At 47.0% G+C, this 22,556-nt stretch overlaps 1 protein-coding gene across 5 annotated transcripts in view; it reads right to left on the bottom strand.

Moving 5' to 3' along the window:
- Positions 1-285: 285 nt before the first annotated feature.
- Positions 286-22,556, bottom strand: part of SMARCAL1 (SNF2 related chromatin remodeling annealing helicase 1) — a 60,227-nt gene continuing 37,956 nt past the window's right edge. For 4 of the 5 annotated variants that reach the window (XM_074967042.1, XM_074967043.1, XM_074967041.1 and 1 more), the window contains 7 exons: positions 17,351-17,569; positions 15,819-15,889; positions 13,378-13,480; positions 12,088-12,270; positions 5,674-5,774; positions 1,540-1,636; positions 286-651 (listed from right to left, as the gene is read on the bottom strand). In XM_074967042.1, the coding sequence (XP_074823143.1) occupies positions 442-651; positions 1,540-1,636; positions 5,674-5,774; positions 12,088-12,270; positions 13,378-13,480; positions 15,819-15,889; positions 17,351-17,569 (984 nt within the window). In that variant the 3' untranslated portion in view covers positions 286-441. Of the gene's footprint in view, positions 652-1,539; positions 1,637-5,673; positions 5,775-12,087; positions 12,271-12,720; positions 12,898-13,377; positions 13,481-15,818; positions 15,890-17,350; positions 17,570-22,556 lie in introns of those variants that run through there. The other variant, XR_012641393.1, reaches the window with a different exon arrangement.

A 22,556-nucleotide genomic window follows, 5' to 3' on the forward strand; every position in this document is an offset into this window, starting at 1 on the left:
GTATACAGTCTGTAAAATTCTTTGGGGTGATAATAGTTTGCATTTATATGGCGCTCTGCCTCTTCAAGGCAGTCTGTAGCCATTCACTAGTTCCTCCTTGTGACACTCCTGTGATGTAAACAGGTGAGCATTATTTAAAATAAAACAGGTGTGCAAACTGAGGCCCAGAAGGGAGGTGCCTTGCCCAAGGCCACTTGTGAGTCATTGGCAAAGACAGGATTAGAACTCGGAATCTGCTGACACCCAACCATCCTTTCGGTGACCAAAAAAGCACCTTGCCTTCTCCTTCCATCCTTTGGGGGGAAAACGCTATAGAAGTAAGACAGTGAATCTTCTCCAAAACCCATTCATGTGTTTTATTTTTGGAAACTCAAACAATACAATGATTCTGTGGGGTTTTTTTTGTTTTTTTTTTTTTTAAAAGTGTCTCTTCCTTTCTAGTTACTGTCTGTGAAAATAATCTTCAAGACGCTGTTTCTTACATGGACTCGCTGAGCAGGTGTCTGCTCCTGCATCCTGAGAGGCACTCCTGGAGTCAGACCCCTGGCAAGCTTCAGCCGCCTCCACGAGCAAAGCTTCGTCGAGGTTGTCTCCCTGCTCAGAGAAGGTCCTCTGGAAAAGGCTGTAAATGGTCTGCTGCTTCGGGTCTCGCTGTGGAAGTAGAGCAGAGAGGTTCTGCACACACAGGATATTAACAAACAAGCCAAACAGCCAGCGATTATAATTCGGTCACAGCTCCCGTTTCCTTCGCGGCTCCCCTGACCAATGGAGAATGGAATTCCAGTATGCGAGGTACCCAGGAGAGAACGGCCAGCCTGAACTCAGCTCTGCCGTTGTGCCCTCTGCAATGAAGCCACACATCACCGTTTTCTCAGAGGTGGAGAGAGACGAAGGGGTTGATTGGCAAAATTTTGTGGCCCTTTGCGGAGCAAGGAAAAGCTACTAGAGGGAGCTTTTCCCAGCGAAACTTCTAGAAGAATTTCCTCATGGAGATTCCCTCACAGAGAAGGCAAGGGGGCTGCTCCCATGGATCCTTATGATCTGGGGGAGCTGCAAGAGGCCAGTGAAATACACACACGGAGGTCCTGTGCTCCCTGCCAGTTCTGGTCCCTGGTAGCTCCCTGGCCACACTACCTATCTCCCAGGGGATGGGGGCTCAGCAGAAAAGTTAATAGATTCTGGAACTGTATTTGCATTACCAGCTGCCCAGAGCCTGCCCTGAACCCATCCTCTTTCCCATGTGGGTCCCTACCACATGGAGAAACCTCCACAGGGCCTGAGGGGGCTAGGAAATGGTCCTGCAGAGGCACCAGAGTCTCCTTCCACACAACAAGATTGGGATCATTGCGTGGAGGGTCCACTCCAGCACGGATCGGGGAGGAAGGTGGATGGCCCAGCCTATGGCATTTAAAGCAGAACTGGCGCGAGCTCAGATCTTCTCTTCTGTTAACCCGTCACTCTAGAGACATACAAAGCCCAAGTCAGCTTAACTCCTCCCAGGAATGACTCGGGCTGATGTCTCACAGTCACAGCACTTACCTTGTAGAAGTAATCAGTGGCTTCAGCTGTTTCAGAGAAACTGGCTTCAGAAAGACCGGCTTCGCCCAGCACTTTGATCTTCTCTTGAATCATAGGCCTATGGGAAGATAACAAGCACCAAATATTGCTAGAAAGGAAAGTGGTAGCATTTAAGATGTCCCCAGGGCTCCTTTCCAGGCAGAGGAGCACAGAATCATTTACCATGAGAGGCAAAGTGGGTGAGGGAATCCCTTTCATCGGACCAACTTTTACTGGTGAAAGAGACAAGCTTTCGAGCTTACATTCGTCTGGTCTGGGAAAGGTACCGAGTGTCACAGCTAAATACAAGGGAGTTAAGCCATGTTGCAAGAGACCATTTCCAAGGTGAAGTGGGCAGTTAACACCTCTGCAGGAATACGACAAAGGAGAATTCGTGGGTTGCAGATTGTTGTATGAGCCATAAATCCAGTGTCTTTATTAAGTCTGTGATTTTTGGTGTATAGCAGAGTTATCAATTTAAGCTCCCAGGCTTGTCCTCTGAAGGTGTTGTGCATCCTTTGAGGATGAGGACTGAGAGGTCTGATATGGAGTGATCGTTTTGTGAAGAAAAGTGCTTGCCCGTGGGCGATATGGCATTTTTGCCTTTTATCATTTTCCTGTGCAAATTCACTTAAGAGCACAGTGATTGTCTGGTTTCACCCACATAGTTGCTATTGGGTCATTTAGCGCACTGGATGAAGTACACAACATGTTGTGATAGGCATGTGTAGGACCCCTGGAGCTTGAAAGGTGTGTGTCAGGGGTGACAATCATTGTAGCAGTGGAGATATGTCTGCAGGTTTTGCATCTGTTGTTATGGCAGGTGCTGTTGCCGCTATGAGTTGGCGTGTCCTGATCTGTGGGGAGCTTGCTTCTGATGATGAGTTTGGTGAGGTTAGGGTATTGGCTGAAGGCCAGCATAACGAGTTTGGGAAAGATTTCTTTCAGCATGTGGTCCCCACTGAGGATGAGTTGTAATTGTTTAATGATGCCTTGTATGGGTTCCAGTGTGGGGTGGTAGGTGACAACTAGGGATTTGCAGTTGGGAGGGTTCCCCCCGCCCCTCCACCAATACTGAAGCAGGTTCTCTCTGAGTGTTTGAGTGGCCAGTTCCATGATTTGATCTACTTTTCTGGTGGAGTTTCCTTGCTTAGTAAAGGCGATTTTAAGTGTGTAAAGGTGTGTGTCTCAGACTTTCTCCTTGGAGCAAATTCTGTGGTATCTGACTGCCTGGCCATAGATTTCTTGGTATACTGGGGGTGGTTACTGGTTCTGTGGGTTTCTTGTATATAGTTGTTTGTAGGGTTCCATTGTTGAAGCTGATCATGGTGTTCAGGAAATTGATGCTGATGTGGAAATGTTCTAGAGACAGTTTGATGGATGGGCATGACGCTCTGTGTCTCGGGGGAACACCCTGCACCCCCATGTTCATCCTTATAATATGGTTGTGTGGTATCCAATGCAAAGTTTGTCATGTCGGGTGTCTTCAGAAGGCTCATGATACACTGAGCATTGTTGTTATTGTAATGTTATAGTAATTGTTGTTACAGTAATGTTCTAGTAATTTTATAGGTTGTAATTTCATGTATATAGTTATGAGGCTGAAAATGTGTCCTCATGGCTTAAAACAAGCCCAGGCAAAACTCTCCAGGAACAGATGGGCAGTTCATACCTCATCAGGGCATGTATGGGACAAACCCAGCCCAGCCTCACAGGAACAAAGGACACTGGCCTAGGCAGTAACAAAGGATCTGTTGGACTCTCGAATGAATCACCCCGCTTCCCTTGGTCAGTTTGGGACTATGAGAGATAGTGCTCACCTGACCCGGGATTGGGGGGGCACAGCCAAAAGGGAAGAAAGAACATGACAAAAGGGAGAGACGTTTGCCATGCTCTTCCTCTCTCTTCCACCTCCATCTACAGACACCCACCACCAAGCGACTGAAGCGCTGATCAAAGGGGAGAGCCTGGCTGAAGGGCAACCAGACAGCCTGTGGTGAGACGCATCTAAGTTTGTAAGGGCACTGAAAGTGTTAAGATCAGTTTAGAATGCATTTTGCTTGTATTTCATTTGACCAAATCTGACTTGTCGTAGTTTGACTTATAATCACTTAAAATCTATCTTTTGTAGTTAATAAATTTGTTTATCCTACCTGAAGCAGCGTGTTTGGTTTGAAGCATGTCAGAGACTCCCCTTGGGATAATAAGCCTGGTACATATCAATATCTTTGTTAAATTGACAAACTCATATAAGCTTGCAGTGGGCATAACTGGACACTGCAAGACAGGTTCCTAGGGTTGTGTCTGGGACCGGAGACATTGGCTAGTGTCATTCGGTTGCACAATCCAAGCAGCGGCTGGCCAAAAGTGCTCACTCACGTTACTGGGAGCAGCTTACATGCCAGAGGCTGTGCGTGAACAGCCCGGGAGTGGGGGTTTTCACAGCAGAGCAGCGTAAGGCTGGCTCCCAGAGTCATGGTTTGGAGTGACCTAGCAGATCACCGGTCCAGATAACACCGGGGAATATCAAAATGGGCGGTGGTTGTTGAACTTGTGGTGGAAATATATGAGGGAGTTTAGGTCATCTGTCCAGAGGATGAAAACATCATTGATGTATCTCAGGTATATCATTGGTTTTGTGGTGTCATTTACCATGGGGCAATGAAAAAACATTGTCTTTGGAGTATTGAAATGCACCAGCCCTTTCACCTTAGGATAGACCCCATCCTTGCAGAGCCAGTTCTAGTAACCAAAGTCAATTTCACTATGTTGCCTTCTGTTTGTATGCACACACCTAGAATGCTGTGTTAAGTTTTGGGCACCTCAGGACCAGAGATATTAAATAGAGGCATTCAGAAAAAAGCAGTAGAAAGGATTAGAGGGGCTAAATGGACTGATCTGGATGTAAAGGTTGAGAGCTAAATGTGTGCAGTGTAATTAACTGACAAATAAGAGGATGTGATTGCAGTCTACAAATATTTGGAAGGTGTAAAGATCAAGGTGGGAAAGTGGTTCCACAGGGTGGTACTGGGAGCAACAGGTTCCATTCCCACCTCCAATTCCTAGGATTTGCAGCACATGACAAGAAACTATAAAGAAGTGAACATCACCTAGCGCAATTAATGACCCTTCATTAATAAAATGCCCTCATCTCTCCTGGAGTTGGCATGGGTGGGTGGGCGGATGAAAGGATAAGTATGTCCTCTTCTGAAAAGCATATTTCCTTTCAGTCAAGCACCAGTGGTTGCATGGACCACATTTCACAAATAAAAAGGAAAATTACTGTCATTAGCTTTCCTTGAAATGTGGGCGACATGTCAGTTTCCAGTTCCTCATGATGCAAGGCCGTAATTATTTGCAATCATGATATTCTGGGAACTGTATAAGTTCACTTCAACTCATTTGCGCTTTCAGATGAGGTAATGGAAAGATATAATTTCGGACATTCAACGTACCATCTGGTGAATCATTTTCCTTCATCGATTGCAGGCCCTTTCCCTCAAAAACACAGAGGATTTCCTAGATTCCCTCCCCATCACATTATACTCCCCTAGCCCCAAATCCCACCAACCTTCCCACAAGCCAACGAAGGATGGATTGAGTTCCCACTGGGGCACGTCAATGTCCCTTCGTGAGCTGGTCAGATGGCTTTGCTGATGAGCGATATGAGAGGAAGCAGAGCAGGCTTCCTCTGTGTGCCCAAGAACTCAGGACCCAGAAAGTCGTATGGGCCTTATCTCTGCTGAACACCCTCAGTCCCCGCTAACTTCACTTCTCGGGAAGCGCTCCGCGCCTGTAATACTCCGTGTTGCAACCAAGAAGCAGCCAAACTTCCTCTCAAACTTCTCAACAACCACTCTTTGCCTGATAAATAGGTCTGTTTTACTGGCTTGTCACCCTCAGTGACAAGGCCAAACTGTTAACAAGACTTTGCCCTTCTAGAAAGCCTTACCCCACGGCAAATATCACTCCTCCCAGTACCCTGAGAGCACATTACTGCCACCCCCATGGTACAGAGAAGGAGTCAAGCACAGAGAGGTTAAGTAACATATCCCAAGTCACACAAGTCCCAAAGAGATAGATGAAGAGTTAGACTGAGTCCTTTCCACTCCCTACCATAAGTAGTCATCTGCTGTGCCTTTGGCCACCAGGTAATGAACGTTAACAGAACTGGTTTGTCCAATTCGATGTGCCCGATCTTCTGCTTGGATCAAAACCTGTATTTAAATAAACAGAGAAAGCACAGTGAAACAGTGTAACACACAAGAATTTATGAAACCGGCCCCAGGAAATAAGAGACCTATTTTTCCTGATGCTTAACTACTCCGATTTGTACCCTATTAGCACCAAGAGTCCCCAGCTGAGATCAGAGCCTAGCAGAGAGCCAGCCCTGCCCGCCAAGAATTTATAACCTGAACAGCCAAGCTGCAAAATGGGCGGGAGGACGGAAGGGTTATTTCCCCCTTTTACACGTGAGGAACTGAGGCACAGAGAGAGATGAATCAACTTGCACCAGGTCACCCAGGAAATGTGGCAGAGCAAAGATCTGAGTTCAGATCCTAGTCCCTGGCCAGCACCTGAACCCCAAAGATCAACCTTCCTCTCAGACATTTTCCTCCGATGTCCTCTAAACAACCAGCTGCTAAAAGAATTCCCTAGAGAAAGCGTCTCAGTTTCCTGCATCACCAGAAGTGTGTGCGTGTGTGTGGGATTTGCAATTAACACCATGAACAAACAAATACTCATACAGTTTTTCTGAGGCATATGGGGGCTGTTGGAATTCCAGTCCTGCCGATAACTGATAATTCAAATGGCACACTGTATTCAGAGGGCCCTCAAACAGCTCCACAATTTGTATATATAAAGATCATTTACCGAAATGCTGCTGCCTTAGGGGAGGAATGCATCAGCTGCTTAATGGCGCACAGCTGTGCTACTCTGTAGTTTAGAGCAAGAAGTGAAATAGAATGAGACGTGGCGTGGCCCAGTGGATCGAGCACTGACTGGGATTCAGGAGACTTGGATTCTATTCCCAGCTCTGAAACTGGCCTGCTGGGTGATACTGGGCTAGCCACTTCGTGGCTCCGTGCCTCAGTTTCCCTATTTGTATATGGGGCTAATGATACTGATGACCTCCTTTGTAAAGTGCATCGAGAGCTACCTGATGAAGAGTGCTAGGAGAATGAGGTATTACTATTATCCAACTCAAATGGCTGGTGAATAGTAGGCAGGCAGGATGGAATCTGGGCAGGGATCCAGGCTTAGTACCCCGCCCTCTTGATTGATTGATTCCTCAAGGAATCAATTCTGAAGCACTTAGATGACAGGAAAGTGATCAGGAACCGTCAGCATGGATTCACCAAGGGCAAGTCATGCCTGACTAATCTAATTGCCTTCTATGACGAGATAACTGGCTCTGTGGATGAAGGGAAAGCAGTGGACGTGTTGTTCCTTGACTTTAGCAAAGCTTTTGACACGGTCTCCCACAGTATTCTTGTCAGCAAGTTAAAGAAGTATGGGCTGGATGAATGGACTATAAGGTGGATAGAAAGCTGGCTAGATTATCGGGCTCAACGGGTAGTGATCAATGCCTCCATGTCTAGTTGGCAGCCGGTATCAAGTGGAGTGCCCCAAGGGTCGGTCCTGGGGCCGGTTTTGTTCAATATCTTCATAAATGATCTGGAGGATGGTGTGGATTGCACCCTCAGCAAGTTTGCAGACGACACTAAACTGGGAGGAGTGGTAGATACGCTGGAGGGTAGGGATAGGATACAGAGGGACCTAGACAAATTAGAGGATTGGGCCAAAAGAAATCTGATGAGGTTCAACAAGGATAAGTGCAGAGTCCTGCACTTAACACAGAAGAATCCCATGCATCGCTACAGACTAGGGACCGAATGGCTAGGCAGCAGTTCTGCAGAAAAGGACCTAGGGGTGACAGTGGACGAGAAGCTGGATATGAGTCAACAGTGTGCTGTTGTTGCCAAGAAGGCCAATGGCATTTTGGGCTGTATAAGTAGGGGCATTGCCAGCAGATCGAGGGACGTGATCGTTCCCCTCTATTGGACATTGGTGAGGCCTCATCTGGAGTACTGTGTCCAGTTTTGGGCCCCACACTACAAGAAGGACGTGGAAAAATTGGAGAGAGTCCAGCGGAGGGCAATAAAAATGATTAGGGGACTGGAACACATGACTTATGAGGAGAGGCTGAGGGAACTGGGATTGTTTAGTCTACAGAAGAGAAGAATGAGGGGGGATTTGATAGCTGCTTTCAACTACCTGAAAGGTGGTTCAAAAGAGGATGGATCTAGACTATTCTCAGTGGTAGCGGATGACAGGACAAGGAGTAATGGTCTCAAGTTGCAGTGGGGGAGATTTAGGTTTGATATCAGGAAAAACTTTTTCACTAGGAGGGTGGTGAAACACTGGAATGTGTTACCTAGGGAGGTGGTGGAATCTCCTTCCTTAGAAGTTTTTAAGGTCAGGCTTGACAAAGCCCTGGCTGGGATGATTTAGTTGGGGTTGGTCCCGCTTTGAGAGGGGGTTGGACTAGATGACCTCCTGAGGTCCCTTCCAACCCTGATATTCTATGATTCTCTTGAAGGCGGCACACTTGGATTTCTAATGACAAGCGGTTAGGCCCTTTGTTTTATGTTTAGAATGAAAGGCAGCACTTGCAGCCCTGCCAAAGCAGTGCTGGAACACTGGCTCAGTACTGACCCAGAGAATACGGCCACCTCATGAGTCACCAATCCAGTGGTGCAAGGAGATTTTAACTCTTACCAGTACGCAAAGGCGACTCATGGGAGGGACACAAAGGGGAGCACCAGCTAAAGGAGAGGTAGGTGACCTCCCCAAGTGATTCCGCCCCGCTCTGCCCCCAGCCCAGGCCCCCCGCGCTCTCCCCATCCCACATTTCCTGACGGATGGGGGGGAACTCTGTCCTCCTGCTGTGCCGGATACGGATTTCTGAACTGCAGGGCTCTCCCGGGAACTGCAGTGGTGAAAGGAGCAGAACGTGGGGCCGCTGGGCAGCCCCATGCCAGCAGCTCCTCCAGCCCCAAGCCCTATCCTCCGGCAGGGCTGTACACACCCCAGCCAGGAGACGCTGCTGCGTGGAAGGGCTGGGGGCGGTACAGCCATGCCAGAGCGGCCCCGCATTCTGCTCCTTTTGCCGCCGCAGTTCTCGGAGGAGCCCTGCCATTCTGAAAACGTGTCCTTCCGGTATGGCATAACAGCAATAAATATCTTAATGGTATGGCATAGCTCACCGTCCCCGCTCACTTGCACTAATCCCAATGCAGGCACTGCCCGGCCTTTCCTTGGAGGTTTCCAAGCCAAGCGCTAGCTAAGACTGACTGATCAGTAACGGTACCAAGCACACATTCTCTGCAGGAGTGTTTTCCACCCCTCCATTTTCACAGCTCAGCACTTCTGGTGTCATCGTGCAAGTGAATCAGAGAGATAACAGATCTTTGTGAGCCAGAGGTGAAATTGGTTTAAATTGAGACATTTGCCTTGTTATATGGCACAGTTCAAAGCCGTGATCCTATCTACTGCCCCAACTGGATGCAGAGAACCAGGACTGGAGCACATGGACTGCTGAAAAGAACAGGATTAATTTTCTTTAAATAATTAAAGAGAGCAGTAGAGGGGACAGAATACAGTGCAGCTTTACAAGGTGCTAATATGCCCCCCATCCCATTACTGTACTATCTGAGTCCCTCTCAATCTTCAAGGCATTTATCCTCAACACACCGCTGTGAAGTAGTGAAGGGCTGCATTCCCATTTTACAGCTGGGGAATTGAGGCCCAGAGAGACTGAAGGCACGTCTACACCGCAGACCAAGGTGTAACTGTAGAGCAGACAGGCATTCCGTGCTGGCTTTGATCTAGCTAATGCAGGTAACCATAACAGTGCAGATGCGGCTGTGTGGACCCCAGCATGTGCCAGCAGCCCACGTGTGTCCCTACTGTCCCCAGCAGGCATGCACTGGGGAAACTTACTCATGCTGCCGCATTGTCACTGCTAGTATTAAGAACATTAGAACGGCCAAACAGGGTCAGACCAAAGATCCATCTAGCCCAGTATCCGACAATGGCTAATGCCAGGTGCCCCAGAGGGAATGAACAGAACAGGTAACCATCAAGTGATCCACCCCCTGTCACCCATTCCCAGCTTCTGGCAAACAGAGACTAGGGATGCCATCCCTGCCTTGGCTAATAGCCACTGATGGACCTATCCTCCATGAACTTATCTAGTTATTTTTTGAACCCTGTTATAGTCTTGGCCTTCACAACATCCTATGACAAAGAGTTCCACAGATTAACTGTGCGCTGCGTGAAGAAATACTTCCTTTTGTTTGTTTTACACCTGCTGCCTATTAATTTCATTTGGTGACCCCCCCAGTTCGTGGGTTATGAGAAGGAGTAAATAACACTTCCTTATTTACTTTCTCCACACCAGTCATGATTTTATAGACCTCTATCATATCCCCCCTCACTCATTCTTTTCCAAGCTGAAAAGTCCCGATCTTACTAATCTCTCCTCATATGACAGCCGTTCCATACTCCTAATAATTCGCGTTGCCCTTTTCTGAACCTTTTCCAAGTCCAATATATCTTTTTTTTTTAAAAGGGGCAACCAGATCTGCACGCAGTATTCAGGATGTGGGCATACCATGCGCTAGCTAGATTAAAGCTAGCAGAGGTATGTGTGTTTAACTGGTAAAACATTCTGGTAAATGTTCATCCCTGTTTCTCTACTAACATAAAAACAATGTGCTGTTCCTTCCACACCACAATATGGTGGCTATATGGAGTAGCCTGTTCTCTGTTTTGGTGGATTACGTCATTAGCCGGATCTGGTATTAATAACCAGTATTGTTACTTCTCACTAGCAGCCAAGCTGGCTCCAAACGGACACTCAGTCTTTTATCTTACTAGACCATGGGTAGGCCCCTACCAAATTCACAGCCATGAAAAACACGACACAGACGGTGGATTCTGGTCTCCCCCCTGAAATCTAGTCTTGTGTGTGCTTTTACCACATACTGTACAGATTTCAGGGGGGAGACCAGCGTTTCTCAAATTGGGGGTCCTGACACAAAAGGGAGTTGCGGTGGGTTATTTTAAGGGGGTCGCAGTACTGCCACCCTTACTTCTGCGCTGCCTTCAGAGGTGGGTGGCCAGAGAGAGGCGGCGGCTGACTGAGGGCCCAGCTCTGCAGGCAGCAGCGCAGAAGTAAGGGTGGCAACACCAGACCAGGCCATCCTTACTTCTGGGCTGCTGCTGGCGGGGACTCTGCCTTCAGAGCTGGGATCCCGGCCAGCAGCCGCCGCTCTCCAGCTGCCCAGCTCTGAAGGCAGCGCCACCACCGGCAGCAGTGCAGAAGAAAGAGTAGCCGTAGGGCACCCCCAAGACAATAACCTTGTGAGCCCCCCTCCAAACTCCTTTGTGGGTCAGGACCCCTACAATTACAATACTGGAGGTCTAATACTCACTGCTCTTTACCTCTCTGGGAGCAGTTTTCTGCGGCAGGGTGTAGCAGTACAGCGGGGTCTCCAGCAGGGGGGCCACGAAGACCTGGTACACCCTGTCACAGGGCCCGATCCTGGAAGGTGAAGACTGCCTCTTATAAGACGGTACGCACCTTTACTCCCACTGCAGTCAAAAGGAGTTAAGCTACTCCTAGGATCAGGTCCCAGGAGTCCAAATTAATACATAGTAAAATACTGAACAAGATAACCTCTTCATCCCTTAGTTATTTGCTGCTAGATGCAAAGTCCCCCACGTGTAGCTGGGATTAAAAGGAAAATGCCATTTAAAATGAGGTGTGATGGATAATCAGAACTCCCTAGTCCTAGAGAGTGGAGCAGATGGTCAGTATTGATGATGAGCCTATTCAAAGCAAAAAATCCACAAACTGACCAGCTGGTCTAGTGGCAGTTCTCGTGATCCAGTACTGGAGTGATTCCAAGACAGAGAACAAAAGTTTGTATTGCTTTTGAGTGATCCCCTCTGGCCACTGACTGACTTCACTGGCAGCAGCCGCCAGTCCAGTCAGCTGGGGTTGCAGCCATGTAAAGGTTTTTGGGGGGCTGGGAACGTAGAAGAGTAGTAAGTGAGGAAGGAAACAGAAATCCTGGATGATGCTCCCCTAAATCTCTCTCCCACCTCCAAAGAACCACCATAACACTTTTCTATTTCCACCCCTCAACACTACAAACAGTTGCCTTTTTTGGCAATATGACTGATCAGTACAGTAATGAGAATAGTAATACCCCCTAGCTCTTATATAGCACTTTTTTCAGTAGCTCCCAAAGCACTTCACAGCGGACGTCAGCATCATTAGCCCCGTTTTACAGATGGGGAAACTGAGGCACGATGCGGGGACGTGACTTCCCCAAGGTTACCCATCAGGTCAGTGGCAGAGCTAGGAAGAGAACCCAAGTCTCTGGAGTCCCAGTCCAGCGCTCTCTCCACTGGTACACACTTCGTTAAGTTATGGTAGTAACGTAGGTTTCTTACACCTGGGTTCCAGAATAACTCTGCAAACACCACCAAGTCGGCAGAAGAGAGGGTCAGCCCCATGTTGGCAGCAGTAAGGGATAAGACAGCCACAGAGTGCTTCTCGGAGAACTGGAACTTCTGGCACAGAGACTGACGCTCAGCTGAAGGTGTGGTGCCATCAATGCGAATATATCCAATATGCTGAAAGGAGGGAGTGGAGAAAGATCATTGGCAGGTCTTTATTTTCCCAAACTTTAGAAGATTTCCCCCACCACCAGCAGTGCTTGTGAAGATCAAAAAACCCACTGAACTACTCCATAACATTTTGCTATATTTTAAATGCATTGGCAAGGGGGAAAAAATATATTAAATTTTATTTCAGCATTTTCTAATGCTGCCATTCGATTTGGGCATAAACGCACAATAAGGAACCAGCATCACCAGCTGCCATCCCCTCAGCTACTCTTCATCCGGGTCACTATCGTGCTTAGGCACTGGGCTGCCTGCAGAGTCCGGGTCAGCAAAAAGGAGACGTAGATGAAAAGGTTCAGTGCAGCGCTGAGTATTGCCCACATATTGATGCTGCAGCTGCAAAGCTAACAATTTTCCAATGGTCTCGTCACCGAAGAGGAGCAGTGATACGATGGGTACCTTATAAATGTCAGGGATGATGAGCAATTGCCGAGTACTACCCTTAGAGATTTCTCAGTGAGAAATTAGCAAAGCCACCTCCCATCTACCACGACCAGGTCTCACAGCCACTTCATGAGCTTTCAAAATCTGATCGATCAGATGAAACAGGCATAGAAACTTGATCTCTACTCATCACTAGAAACAGGAGAAAGATCGCTATGCAGTTATTAAGTAGACTCGAGCCGCCATACAATAGCCAGGCACAAAAATCAGAGCAACAGGGACCCAAGAAACAAAAGGCATGCAGATATAGCTGGGGCTGGTTTGTCACTGCCTTCTCACCACCTTCTTCAAAGAGGCACGAAAAGCAGCAATGGCAATGTATGGTAGTAAAACAGCACTTCTCAAAACACTGTACACACATCACTCCAGGTGGTGGTGAACACCAAGAAACTTCTGCAGCAATAGCCCTCACATACACAAAATGTACATCCCACCGGGCAGTCTCATTCTGGAGACTCAGTAATCATGGCCAGGGGGCATATTAGAGATATCTCAATAAGAGAATTGTGTGTGTCACTAACTTTCATAAAGTAGGTGACCTGCCAGAAGTCTCCAGCAGCTTTGAAGTTGGATCAATAATAAAATTAACAGGAACCTGATTTAAGAACTTACTTTGTTCTCCAGCTCTTTGCTGATTGCATTCAGTACTATCCTGTGATGAGCGAACACCAGGAATTTGTCTCTCCCGCTTTCCACTAAATCCAGGATGTATTCTCTGTATTAAAAACAAATAATCCAAGTTATATTACTGATGTCTCTGTTGTCCCATGCACACATTACCTTCAAATCCTAAGAGATATTGTTCGTCTATAGGCAGAAATCAGGAAACTGGCCAGCAAAAAATAGCATTTCAATAATCAATATCCACATATAAAAAAAGATCTAGGGACACATCACTCATTTTTCTGGACATCTGGCCACTGCATGACAAATGTATCTATTTTTATTTGTACATCACTGAGTCGCACTTGATGAAACAGAGTGACCCAACTTAAAGTCATTTCCATTTATCTGTCTATCCCATTCATTCATATATATTTCTAACTCTAGGCATCTTGTGGAACACGTTATGTTATCCAGGAGGCAATTACCCATAATACATTTATTTAATGCTGTTGTCACTCTAAAAAGGAAACTTCCCTGAAGAACAAATTTAACAGGACATCTTGAAACTTATTTTTCAGTCCACTAAGACATACAATCGCTTGTTGCATAGGAAACTCATTGCAAGTTATTTACAAATTGTTGGGAACAGGTAAATAAAATTTTAGCTTCTAATGAGGATAGATGGCTTGATGGACTGGTGCTAAAATCAGGACTGTGAAGTATTTCACCACTAAGTCACTGTTTTCAACACAGCCCAGGCCAGCTATGACTGAAAAAAGCCAAACGACTCCGTGGCAAGATGGACTTAAATTCTGCAGCCAAGTCACTGAACTCTGTGATGTTCTGGTGAATCATAGGAAATTCTATTTTAGTTTAGTTTAATTTAATTTAATTCAAGAGAAGGTTTACACTGAAACGAAGCTGAAAACGAATAGTACAATCAGCTCAATGACCCCATGTGGAATGATATTCAAGTCATTACATTTATTTGATATGCTGTCCCGACATTTTCAGTTTAACATGCAACAGATTTTTGCAACACTGCTCATTGGAGAAGTTGTCAGGGGGAAGTTGGACATTTTGGCACTCAGGATACTGTGGGAGGCATACTAGGATGGTGGGATAAGGACATTAGCTCGAGCTACTTCTGAATATTAGCTAGGCAAGCTCTGCTAAACCAGTCAAGCAGCTTAGGCTAGCATTTAAATTTTAATCTTTAGAATTTCATAGGTGCCACTGCCTAAATGGGGCCGTTCCCACCTCTCAGTGCTATTTTTTCAGACCTCTGCAGACACGGGGAAACAACACTGTATGGTTGTATATTCAGTTCACGTGGTTTTCTTCACCAACATAAAGACAAGAAACACTTTTTTAAAACAAAAGCAGAGCCTCTGGGCTGCAATGCTGGATTGTGCAGCAAATGCTGTGGCTGTGAAGTCATGCAGTACACATGTCATTCCAATAGCATGGCCAGTCAGTGGGCTATGAGAAATAAAAATCAGTGGCAAATTATAAATGTCCCCATAAAAAAACAAAACCAACATCCTAACTGATCTGTTGAGAGTCTCAGCAAAAAAAAAAAAAAGCTACGGAGGAACGGGCCTGCAGCCCAACTCGAAGGGATTGCCTCTACAGAGGAAAGAGTTAAAAGCCCATTCATGGAGGAAGCTTACATTGTTATCATGATTCCACATGGGCTCTGTAGAGCATTCAAGACCTTCAGGGCTGTCAACATGGCACCTCTAGTGAGCACTATAAAACTAAAGACTAAATTTGGTTGACAAATAGGTTGGCTCAATGCTTTCTGCAGCAAGGCTGCAGTGTTCGTTTTTTAAAATTCTTTTTACACTGATGATTGCACTGGTTTGTTCCTTTTAAACTAAAGAAAGGCCCGAACCAGAGCACTTGATCTTAGGCCCAAACATTGGGTAGCTTTAGATATGGAACTAAACATCCCAATTTGGACCTATCTGGAATTAAATCTGAAGACTGGGCAGGTAGAGAGACCTTGGAAGAAGAGACTGCTGTGTGTTGTAATTAATTTCTTTTTTGTTAGCTGCACTTGATTTTGCTGCAATCTTATCTCAAAGGCTCAATTTCTGTCTTCTCACTAGGTAGGTCAGAATGAGGCACTGGATTAACCTCTGAGGATAGGACAAGAAGCCATGGGCTTAAATTGCAGCAAGGGCGGTTTAGGTTGGACATCAGGAACAACTTCCTAACTGTCAGAGTAGTTAAACACCGAGTAGTAGTTAAACAGAGTAGTCAGACGGAATAAGTTGCCTAGGGAGGTTGTGGAATCTTCATCATTGGAGATTTTTAAGAACAGGTTAGACAAACACCTGTCAGGGACGGTCTAGATAATACTTAGTCCTGCTTTGAGCGCAGGGGACTGAACTAGACCACCTCGAGGTCCCTTCTGATCCTATGACTGTCACACAACTTACATGACTGAACGGATTTTGGCTTCTGCGGTTCTGTTATAGAAGAGGAGTAGAGCTTCCTTCTCCTGTTGTTTCTGTGAAGAGGGGAAAAAACTGAATGTCAATTTCAAATCTGCCTTCCCTCCTGGGTGTCATCCACTTAGGTATATCTGCTGCTGCCATTGGGCACTGTGCTGGGGAAAAGCAGGCTCCCCTGAACACTGGTATTTACAAAACGTAGTACACGGAGGGGCATATCTTTCACCATGCGCTATCAAAATCCTGCCCCTGCCGCTTACCCCAGTGGGACTGCACCTGTTCTACTCTGACTGGGGACCACCCAAGAGTGGGGAGAAGTAGATTGGCCTCCCATCTGAAAATTAAAGTTCAGAAAACTGAAGGAATACTCTCTCACGCTGATTGTATTTTTTATTTCGCCAAGGGATGCTGTGTGTAGAGGGCTTTGTCTGCACTACAAGCAGAGCCATATTTAAGCACAGTCGTGGCCAAATCACGTCATAATTTGCTTTTTTCTTACTGGCGCGGACAGAAAAAGGCGTCATAACCATGTTAGAGAACCAAGTTTTAGCACAGATCTCTCTACTAGATGGGTCCAGCGGTCAGAGCACTTGCGAGACCCTGCTCTGCCACAGACTTTCTGCGTGACCTTGAGCAAGTCATTTCAGGTACATCTACAGCGGAGCTGGAGGTGTAATTTCGAGTAACTAGTATTGATCGAGTTAGAATGCTAAACAATAGCAGCACGGTTGCTGCGGCCCAAGCAATGGTACAGACTAGCTGCCGGAGCACAGTCCCGACCGAAACCCTAGCTACACACTCAGGATGGCTAGGCCATCCTGCCGCTGGCAGCGCTGCTACCGTTAGTGCCGGAGGTTGATCAGAGCTAGCCCGGGTAAATTACACCTCCAGCTCCAGTGTAGACACAACACGACGCTCTCTAGGCCTCAGAGTCCCATCTGTAAAATGAGACTAGCAGCAGAGGTGTTGTGAGGGTGAACTGAAGTCTGTCAGAAGCTTCGATACTAAGATGATAAGCACCATAGAAAGGTCTATAAAACAAACAGCACAGGTCTCTAACACGGCTATAATATGCCTTTTCTGTCCACAGAGGCACAAAAACAGTTGGCCACAACTGTGATTCACAACCCTGTCAGTTACACTTGTAAGGTAAGTGGGGCTTATGAGGCCAGACAGGAGAGTAAATACAGAGGAGCGAAATAAACAGTAAATAGAGCGAAGAGGAGATAAAAGGCGAATGGCGGGGGAAACGAAAGAGTGATATGCAGCATGACAAGAAGATGAAGCAGCTGAAACTAAAGAAAGAGGAAGCTGACCTGTTATGATTATTGATGTTGTGCATTCTTGGATACTCAAGAGAACCATTTAAAACAGTACCCTTGAGAACATCGGCTGTACATTTTGATGTTGATCTAAGAATCTGGGAATTGCTCTCCAAGGATTTTTTTTTTTTTTTTTTTTTTTAAGTGAGCACCTGAAAGACCAACAGTGCATCATGTTAACAGTTTCTGACTCACAGTTCTGTATCCTTTGACCATGTCCTTTGCAGCAGCAGCCAGCTCAGCCTTGGTCTGTGCATTCATGCCTTCAGGAGCCACCACTACCATTTTGCGTTGCTTTGCTGGAAGCTGGGAGAGCACGTCTGATTTCAGGCGGCGGATCATGACAGATTCTTCAAGCAAAAGCTTCAGTTCTCCTAGGTTGGAAGATCTGGAGTAGTCCCAACCCCATGGCATCTGGGGAAAAGCAAGCCATGATCATCAGCAACAAAAGCCACAGGAGCCTTTAAGTCATTCTTGGTCAAGGGGATCTGGCTAGGGAACAAACTTCCACAGGAGAACAGGAGAATCCAGAGTCTGCCTGTCTTCAGGAAATGCTGCAAAGCCTTCCTCCTTTGAAAAAGCCTTTCCACGGTAAGAATGACACTCATAACACTGACAGGCCCATTTGCCCTCCAGTTCTTACCATGAAAGCCCTACTCCGAGCAGCCTATTGCCCCTGAAAATACCAGAGACTCCATGAAGTCCATTAGGGACATGGCTATTGCTTTTACATGGAAGGTGCTCAGATACTAATAGAAGGTCAGTGGTTGAGAGGGGCATGAAGCCAGGAGATTCCATGACCGTCCGGAGGAGCTAGAAGGCAGGGGCACCATCTTGGCTGTAGTGCATGAGGGGGCATTGGTGGAAGGAAGGAGGACTATGTTGCACTGGATGCAGGTGTGAGAGAGCCCGGGAACAGGACCCGTGACGGACACTGCTAGCCTGGGAGTGGAGGCGAACACTGTGGGGGTCCCAAGGGCAGGTGAAGTAGCTGGAGGAGCAGCACCTCACCAACAGGAGCGGATTTACCATGAAACAAACCGTGCGGTGGCACGGGGCCCCCAACAACAGGGGGGCCCCCAAAATGCAGGACAAATATCTGACAACCTGCCCCTGAGTCCCGGGCTGACAGCGCAGCAGGGCTCAGGCAGGCAGGCTGCCTGCATGCCACGGTTGGTGGCCCCACGCTGCTCCCAGAAGCAGCCGTCTGCTGGCAGGTCTCTGTGCGCCCTGGCGGGGGGAAGGTGGCTCTGCGCGCTGCCCCACCCCAGGCAGTGCACGGAGACCCGCTGCCCCACTCCCCCAAAGGGGCGTGCAGAGACGTGCCAGCAGCAACGCAGCAGAGCCAAGGCGGCTCCCTGCCCGCTCTGCCTCCCTCCCTCTGCACCGCTTCGCTCCCGGAAGCGGCCAGCATGTCCCTGCGGCCTCGGGGGGTGTGTCTCCGCACGCTGCCCCCGCCCTGAGTGCCGACTCCCCAGCTCCCATTGGCCGGGAACTGCAGCCAATGGGAGCTGCAGGGGCAGCACCTGCAGGCAGCGATGCGCAGAGGCCCCCTGGCCCGCCCTGCCTAGGAGCCACGGCCGCAGAGGTGTGTGTGCCGGTCGTTTAGGGAGTTGCACCGCCCGAGGTAAGCACTGCCCCCCTTCCCGCCCTTCCACACCACAACCCTCTGCCCCAGACCAGAGCCTGCACCCCGCACCGAAACTTCCTCCTAGAGCCTGTACCCCTCACCCCAACCCCCTGCCCAACCCAGAGCCTGCCCCCAAACTTCCTCCCAGAGCCTGCCCCCCATCTCCCCTCCTGCACCCCAACCCCCTACCCCAATCAAAGTACCTCACTTTATTTTCATTTACTTCCCATTACTTATAATATAGGAGGATGAAGAAAAAAAGAATGTACAATGGCGGGCGGGGGGGGGGAGAGAGAATGTTCTTTTTCTTGGCTGGGTCCCGAGGGGTGTGTGTGAAAATGAAGCTGTGCACAGGCCCCACTAACTCTAAATCTGCCACTGCTCACCAGGCCAGAAATCCAGTCTGAGCACCCACCAGAGGGGCAACGTCTTTCACCAGGCCAGTGCATCTCAACTCTGCGTGCATCACTGGTGGTAGCAGAGGTCTCAGGTTGGGGGCAGAAGCGGGGGGGGGTGGGCGGGGGTTTGGGCACCTCCACCTGTGTCCAGTATCGGGGGGGTGGCACAATTGTTTTTCCTCCTAATTCCAGACCCTCAGCGTGTAAATTGTCTTGCACACCCACTGAATGCTGAATCACCACATCTCCCCACTTTGCCTTTCTCCTGATCAGCTTACACCTGATGTGTGATGTACACCACCGCACCCACTTCTGCTACTGCCAAGTCTGGCTCAGAGGCCTCCATGTAGCTTGCAGGAAGCAGGTGCAACTACATTTGGTCATGTCTCAGCATAAATCAGCTCATTCTCCAGGCACCTTGCACTCATGGCATCAATTCTGCACCGGCAGCTTGCCTTAACACTCCCTTTATTTCCTTCTCCCAGAAGAAGCTACCACTATGCCTAGCATATCCTCCCAGATCTGGTGTACAGGAAGAAAAGAACAAGCTGTATTCCTAACATCAAGCTCATCTCTGCTGTAACCTTTGTCCTTTCACTCCCCCTCCCAATCTTTATCATCATCCTTCACCATATAAAATGTAATTTAGGTTGTAGGATCCTCGGGGTAGGGTCCTGTCTATTTGTCTGTAAAGCTGCATGTACTCCCATTGCACTGTATTAAAACAACACAAACCAACAATAATGTCAAATGCAATTCCCTGCCTCTCTGGGCGGGGGGTGTGGGTGTGAAGGTGAAAGAGTTAATGTTTGAGAAGTGATCTGAAGATGTAAAGCTCTCAGTGCAACCATCAGTATTTCTTCCCAGACTGCAACATGGTGTATTTGGAAATGCGATTTTGAAGACGGCTTTGGATGTGCTTTCCTGAATGTCACACCATATTGTTCTCTTATCTGCTTCAGCGGAGAACAACTAAGTTGACAACCAACACCATTAAAATTGATATATTCTCCAACTAAAATGCCTCAGAACATTTTCCCTTTTTCAGGCTACATAAGCAAAGGGTTTTTTAAACTTACTTCAGGGCTTATAGTCTTTCATTCTGGGATCAGCCTTGGCGCCCTTCTTTGCATCATGTTAAATCGCTACAACATTTAATTTTACGTAATGTGGTGACCAAAATTAAACAGAACATTGTAAATGGAATTTCAACAGAGAGTTGCTTTATCTCAGCAGAACTCCCATACAATTCTGCTCTGCTGTTCTAGCACTGGGGCGGATTTATTACAGGGACAGCGAGCAGAGACTTCTGTTGAAACGGATCACAAATGGAGCCATATTCTATTTGTTACTTATTTACTTTCAATTTAAAAAATATTGAAAGCTGTTTGTACAAAATCATGACTGTGATCAGCACCGATTCTCACTCTCACCAGTGGTCTCTAGAGAGGAGCCAAGAAGTCAACTCAAGGTCTGAGTCCTTACCTTCAAGGTGCTCAATAGCCCAGGCCCAGCATCTCTAAAAGATCCTAAACCTCAGGAATGGAGGTCCACTCCAGCTTCCTCAGGGACTGGTCTATGAACATAACAACATAGAACTTAAGAAAATAAGAATGGCCCTACTGGGTTAGGCCAAAGGTCCATCTAGCCCAGTATCCTGTCTTCCTACAGTGGCCAATGCCAGGTGCCCCAGAGGGAATGAACAGAACAGGTAATCATCAAGTGATCCATCCCGTCACCCATTCCCAGCTTCTGGCAAACAGAGGCTAGGGACACCATCCCTGCCCATCCTGGCCAATAGCCATTGATGGACCTGTCCTCCAGGAACATATCTAGTTCTTTTTTGAACCCTGTTATAGTCTTGGCCTTCACAACATCCTCTGGCAAGGAGTTCCACAGGTTAACTGTGCATTGTGTGAACAAATACTTCCTTTTGTTTGTTTTAAACCTGCTGCCTATTAATTTCATTTGGTACCCCTAGTTCTTATGTTAGGATGAGTAAATAACACTTTCTTATTTACCTTCTCTACACCAGTCATGATTTTGTAGACCTCTATCATATCCCCCCTTAATCATCTCTTTTCAAGCTGAAAAGTCCTAGTCTTATTAATCTCTCCTCATATGGCAGCCATTCCATACCCCTAAACATTTTTGTTGCCCTTTTCTGAACCTTTTCCAAGTCCAATATATCTTTTTTGAGATCGGTTGGCCACATCTGAACGCAGTATTCAAGATGTGGGCATACCATGGATTTATATAGAGGCAATATGATAATTTTCTGTCTTCTTATCTGACTATAACAAATTTATATTATAACTACTGTAGCATTCAGGAGCCCCAGTCATGGACCCCATTGTGCTGGGTGCTGTACAAACGGAATAGAAAGGTAGTCCCTGCCCCAAGGCGCTTACAAGCTAAGGAACTAAGGTCCATCACAAACCCCACATCTTCCGTCCCAAGTGTCAGGCACACTTCTTCAACCTACCCTCTCTAAACACACACAGAGACCAGCATGTTCATTTAAAAAAACCCTACCAAAATAAAACACTCCACACACAATTCTCCCCCAGGTGGGCGGGTGGGGAGGGGGTGAAGAGACGGAGAGAGAGAGAATGAACCACATATGACAGATGTAGGTTATATTGCTTACTGCATGACTGGAAGACACACAGATACTATGATGAGAGAAGAGCGGTATAAGATCTGAGATGGGATGGGATGGAATCAGATGGGCCATAAACACTGAAGTCCTTTATGGCATCTGGAGGTGGATGACGCTGCTTCGGGTAGAAGCACAGGGGTAGGAAAGAAAAGGATGCTGCCGTAATCATCACGCATTACCACTGATCACATTGTACCTGCTCCGTTGACAGTTAGCCAATGAAGATGCCAGTGTTGCACGACTGATTTCAATGGTGTTACGTCGGCATCACACTGGAGTCACACAGTAGCAAATAAGGCCCCTAGACTATGTAACTTTATCGCTATATCATATCTATACATGAATTTTAATAACTAATCCTAGCAGTGAGTTCTGATGGGTCATTTCTAGAAAACGGAAAATTGAAAAAGTCATTCTAAAAAAAATATAAAGTTAACATGAGAACATGATGGTAATATGTTTAATAGGACATGGTGTATAAAACTAGTCTATTACTAGAATTATTAAAACATACTTTGATGTCTTCTACTGAAAGACAGAGGAAAAAATGAATACAAGTTTATTCTGCCGACACACACATCTGGCTTTGGGCCATAATATCCCAGAACAAATACATCAACTGTGAATTTCTTATCAAAAAGTGTTAAAGCATCTCACTCAAGTTAGTAAATTTATTACTGCGTTAACAGAAGCTGCCAAACCCTTACAAAT

Source organism: Natator depressus, chromosome 11 (assembly GCF_965152275.1).
Source record: "Natator depressus isolate rNatDep1 chromosome 11, rNatDep2.hap1, whole genome shotgun sequence".
Taxonomy (NCBI): Eukaryota; Metazoa; Chordata; order Testudines; family Cheloniidae; genus Natator; species Natator depressus.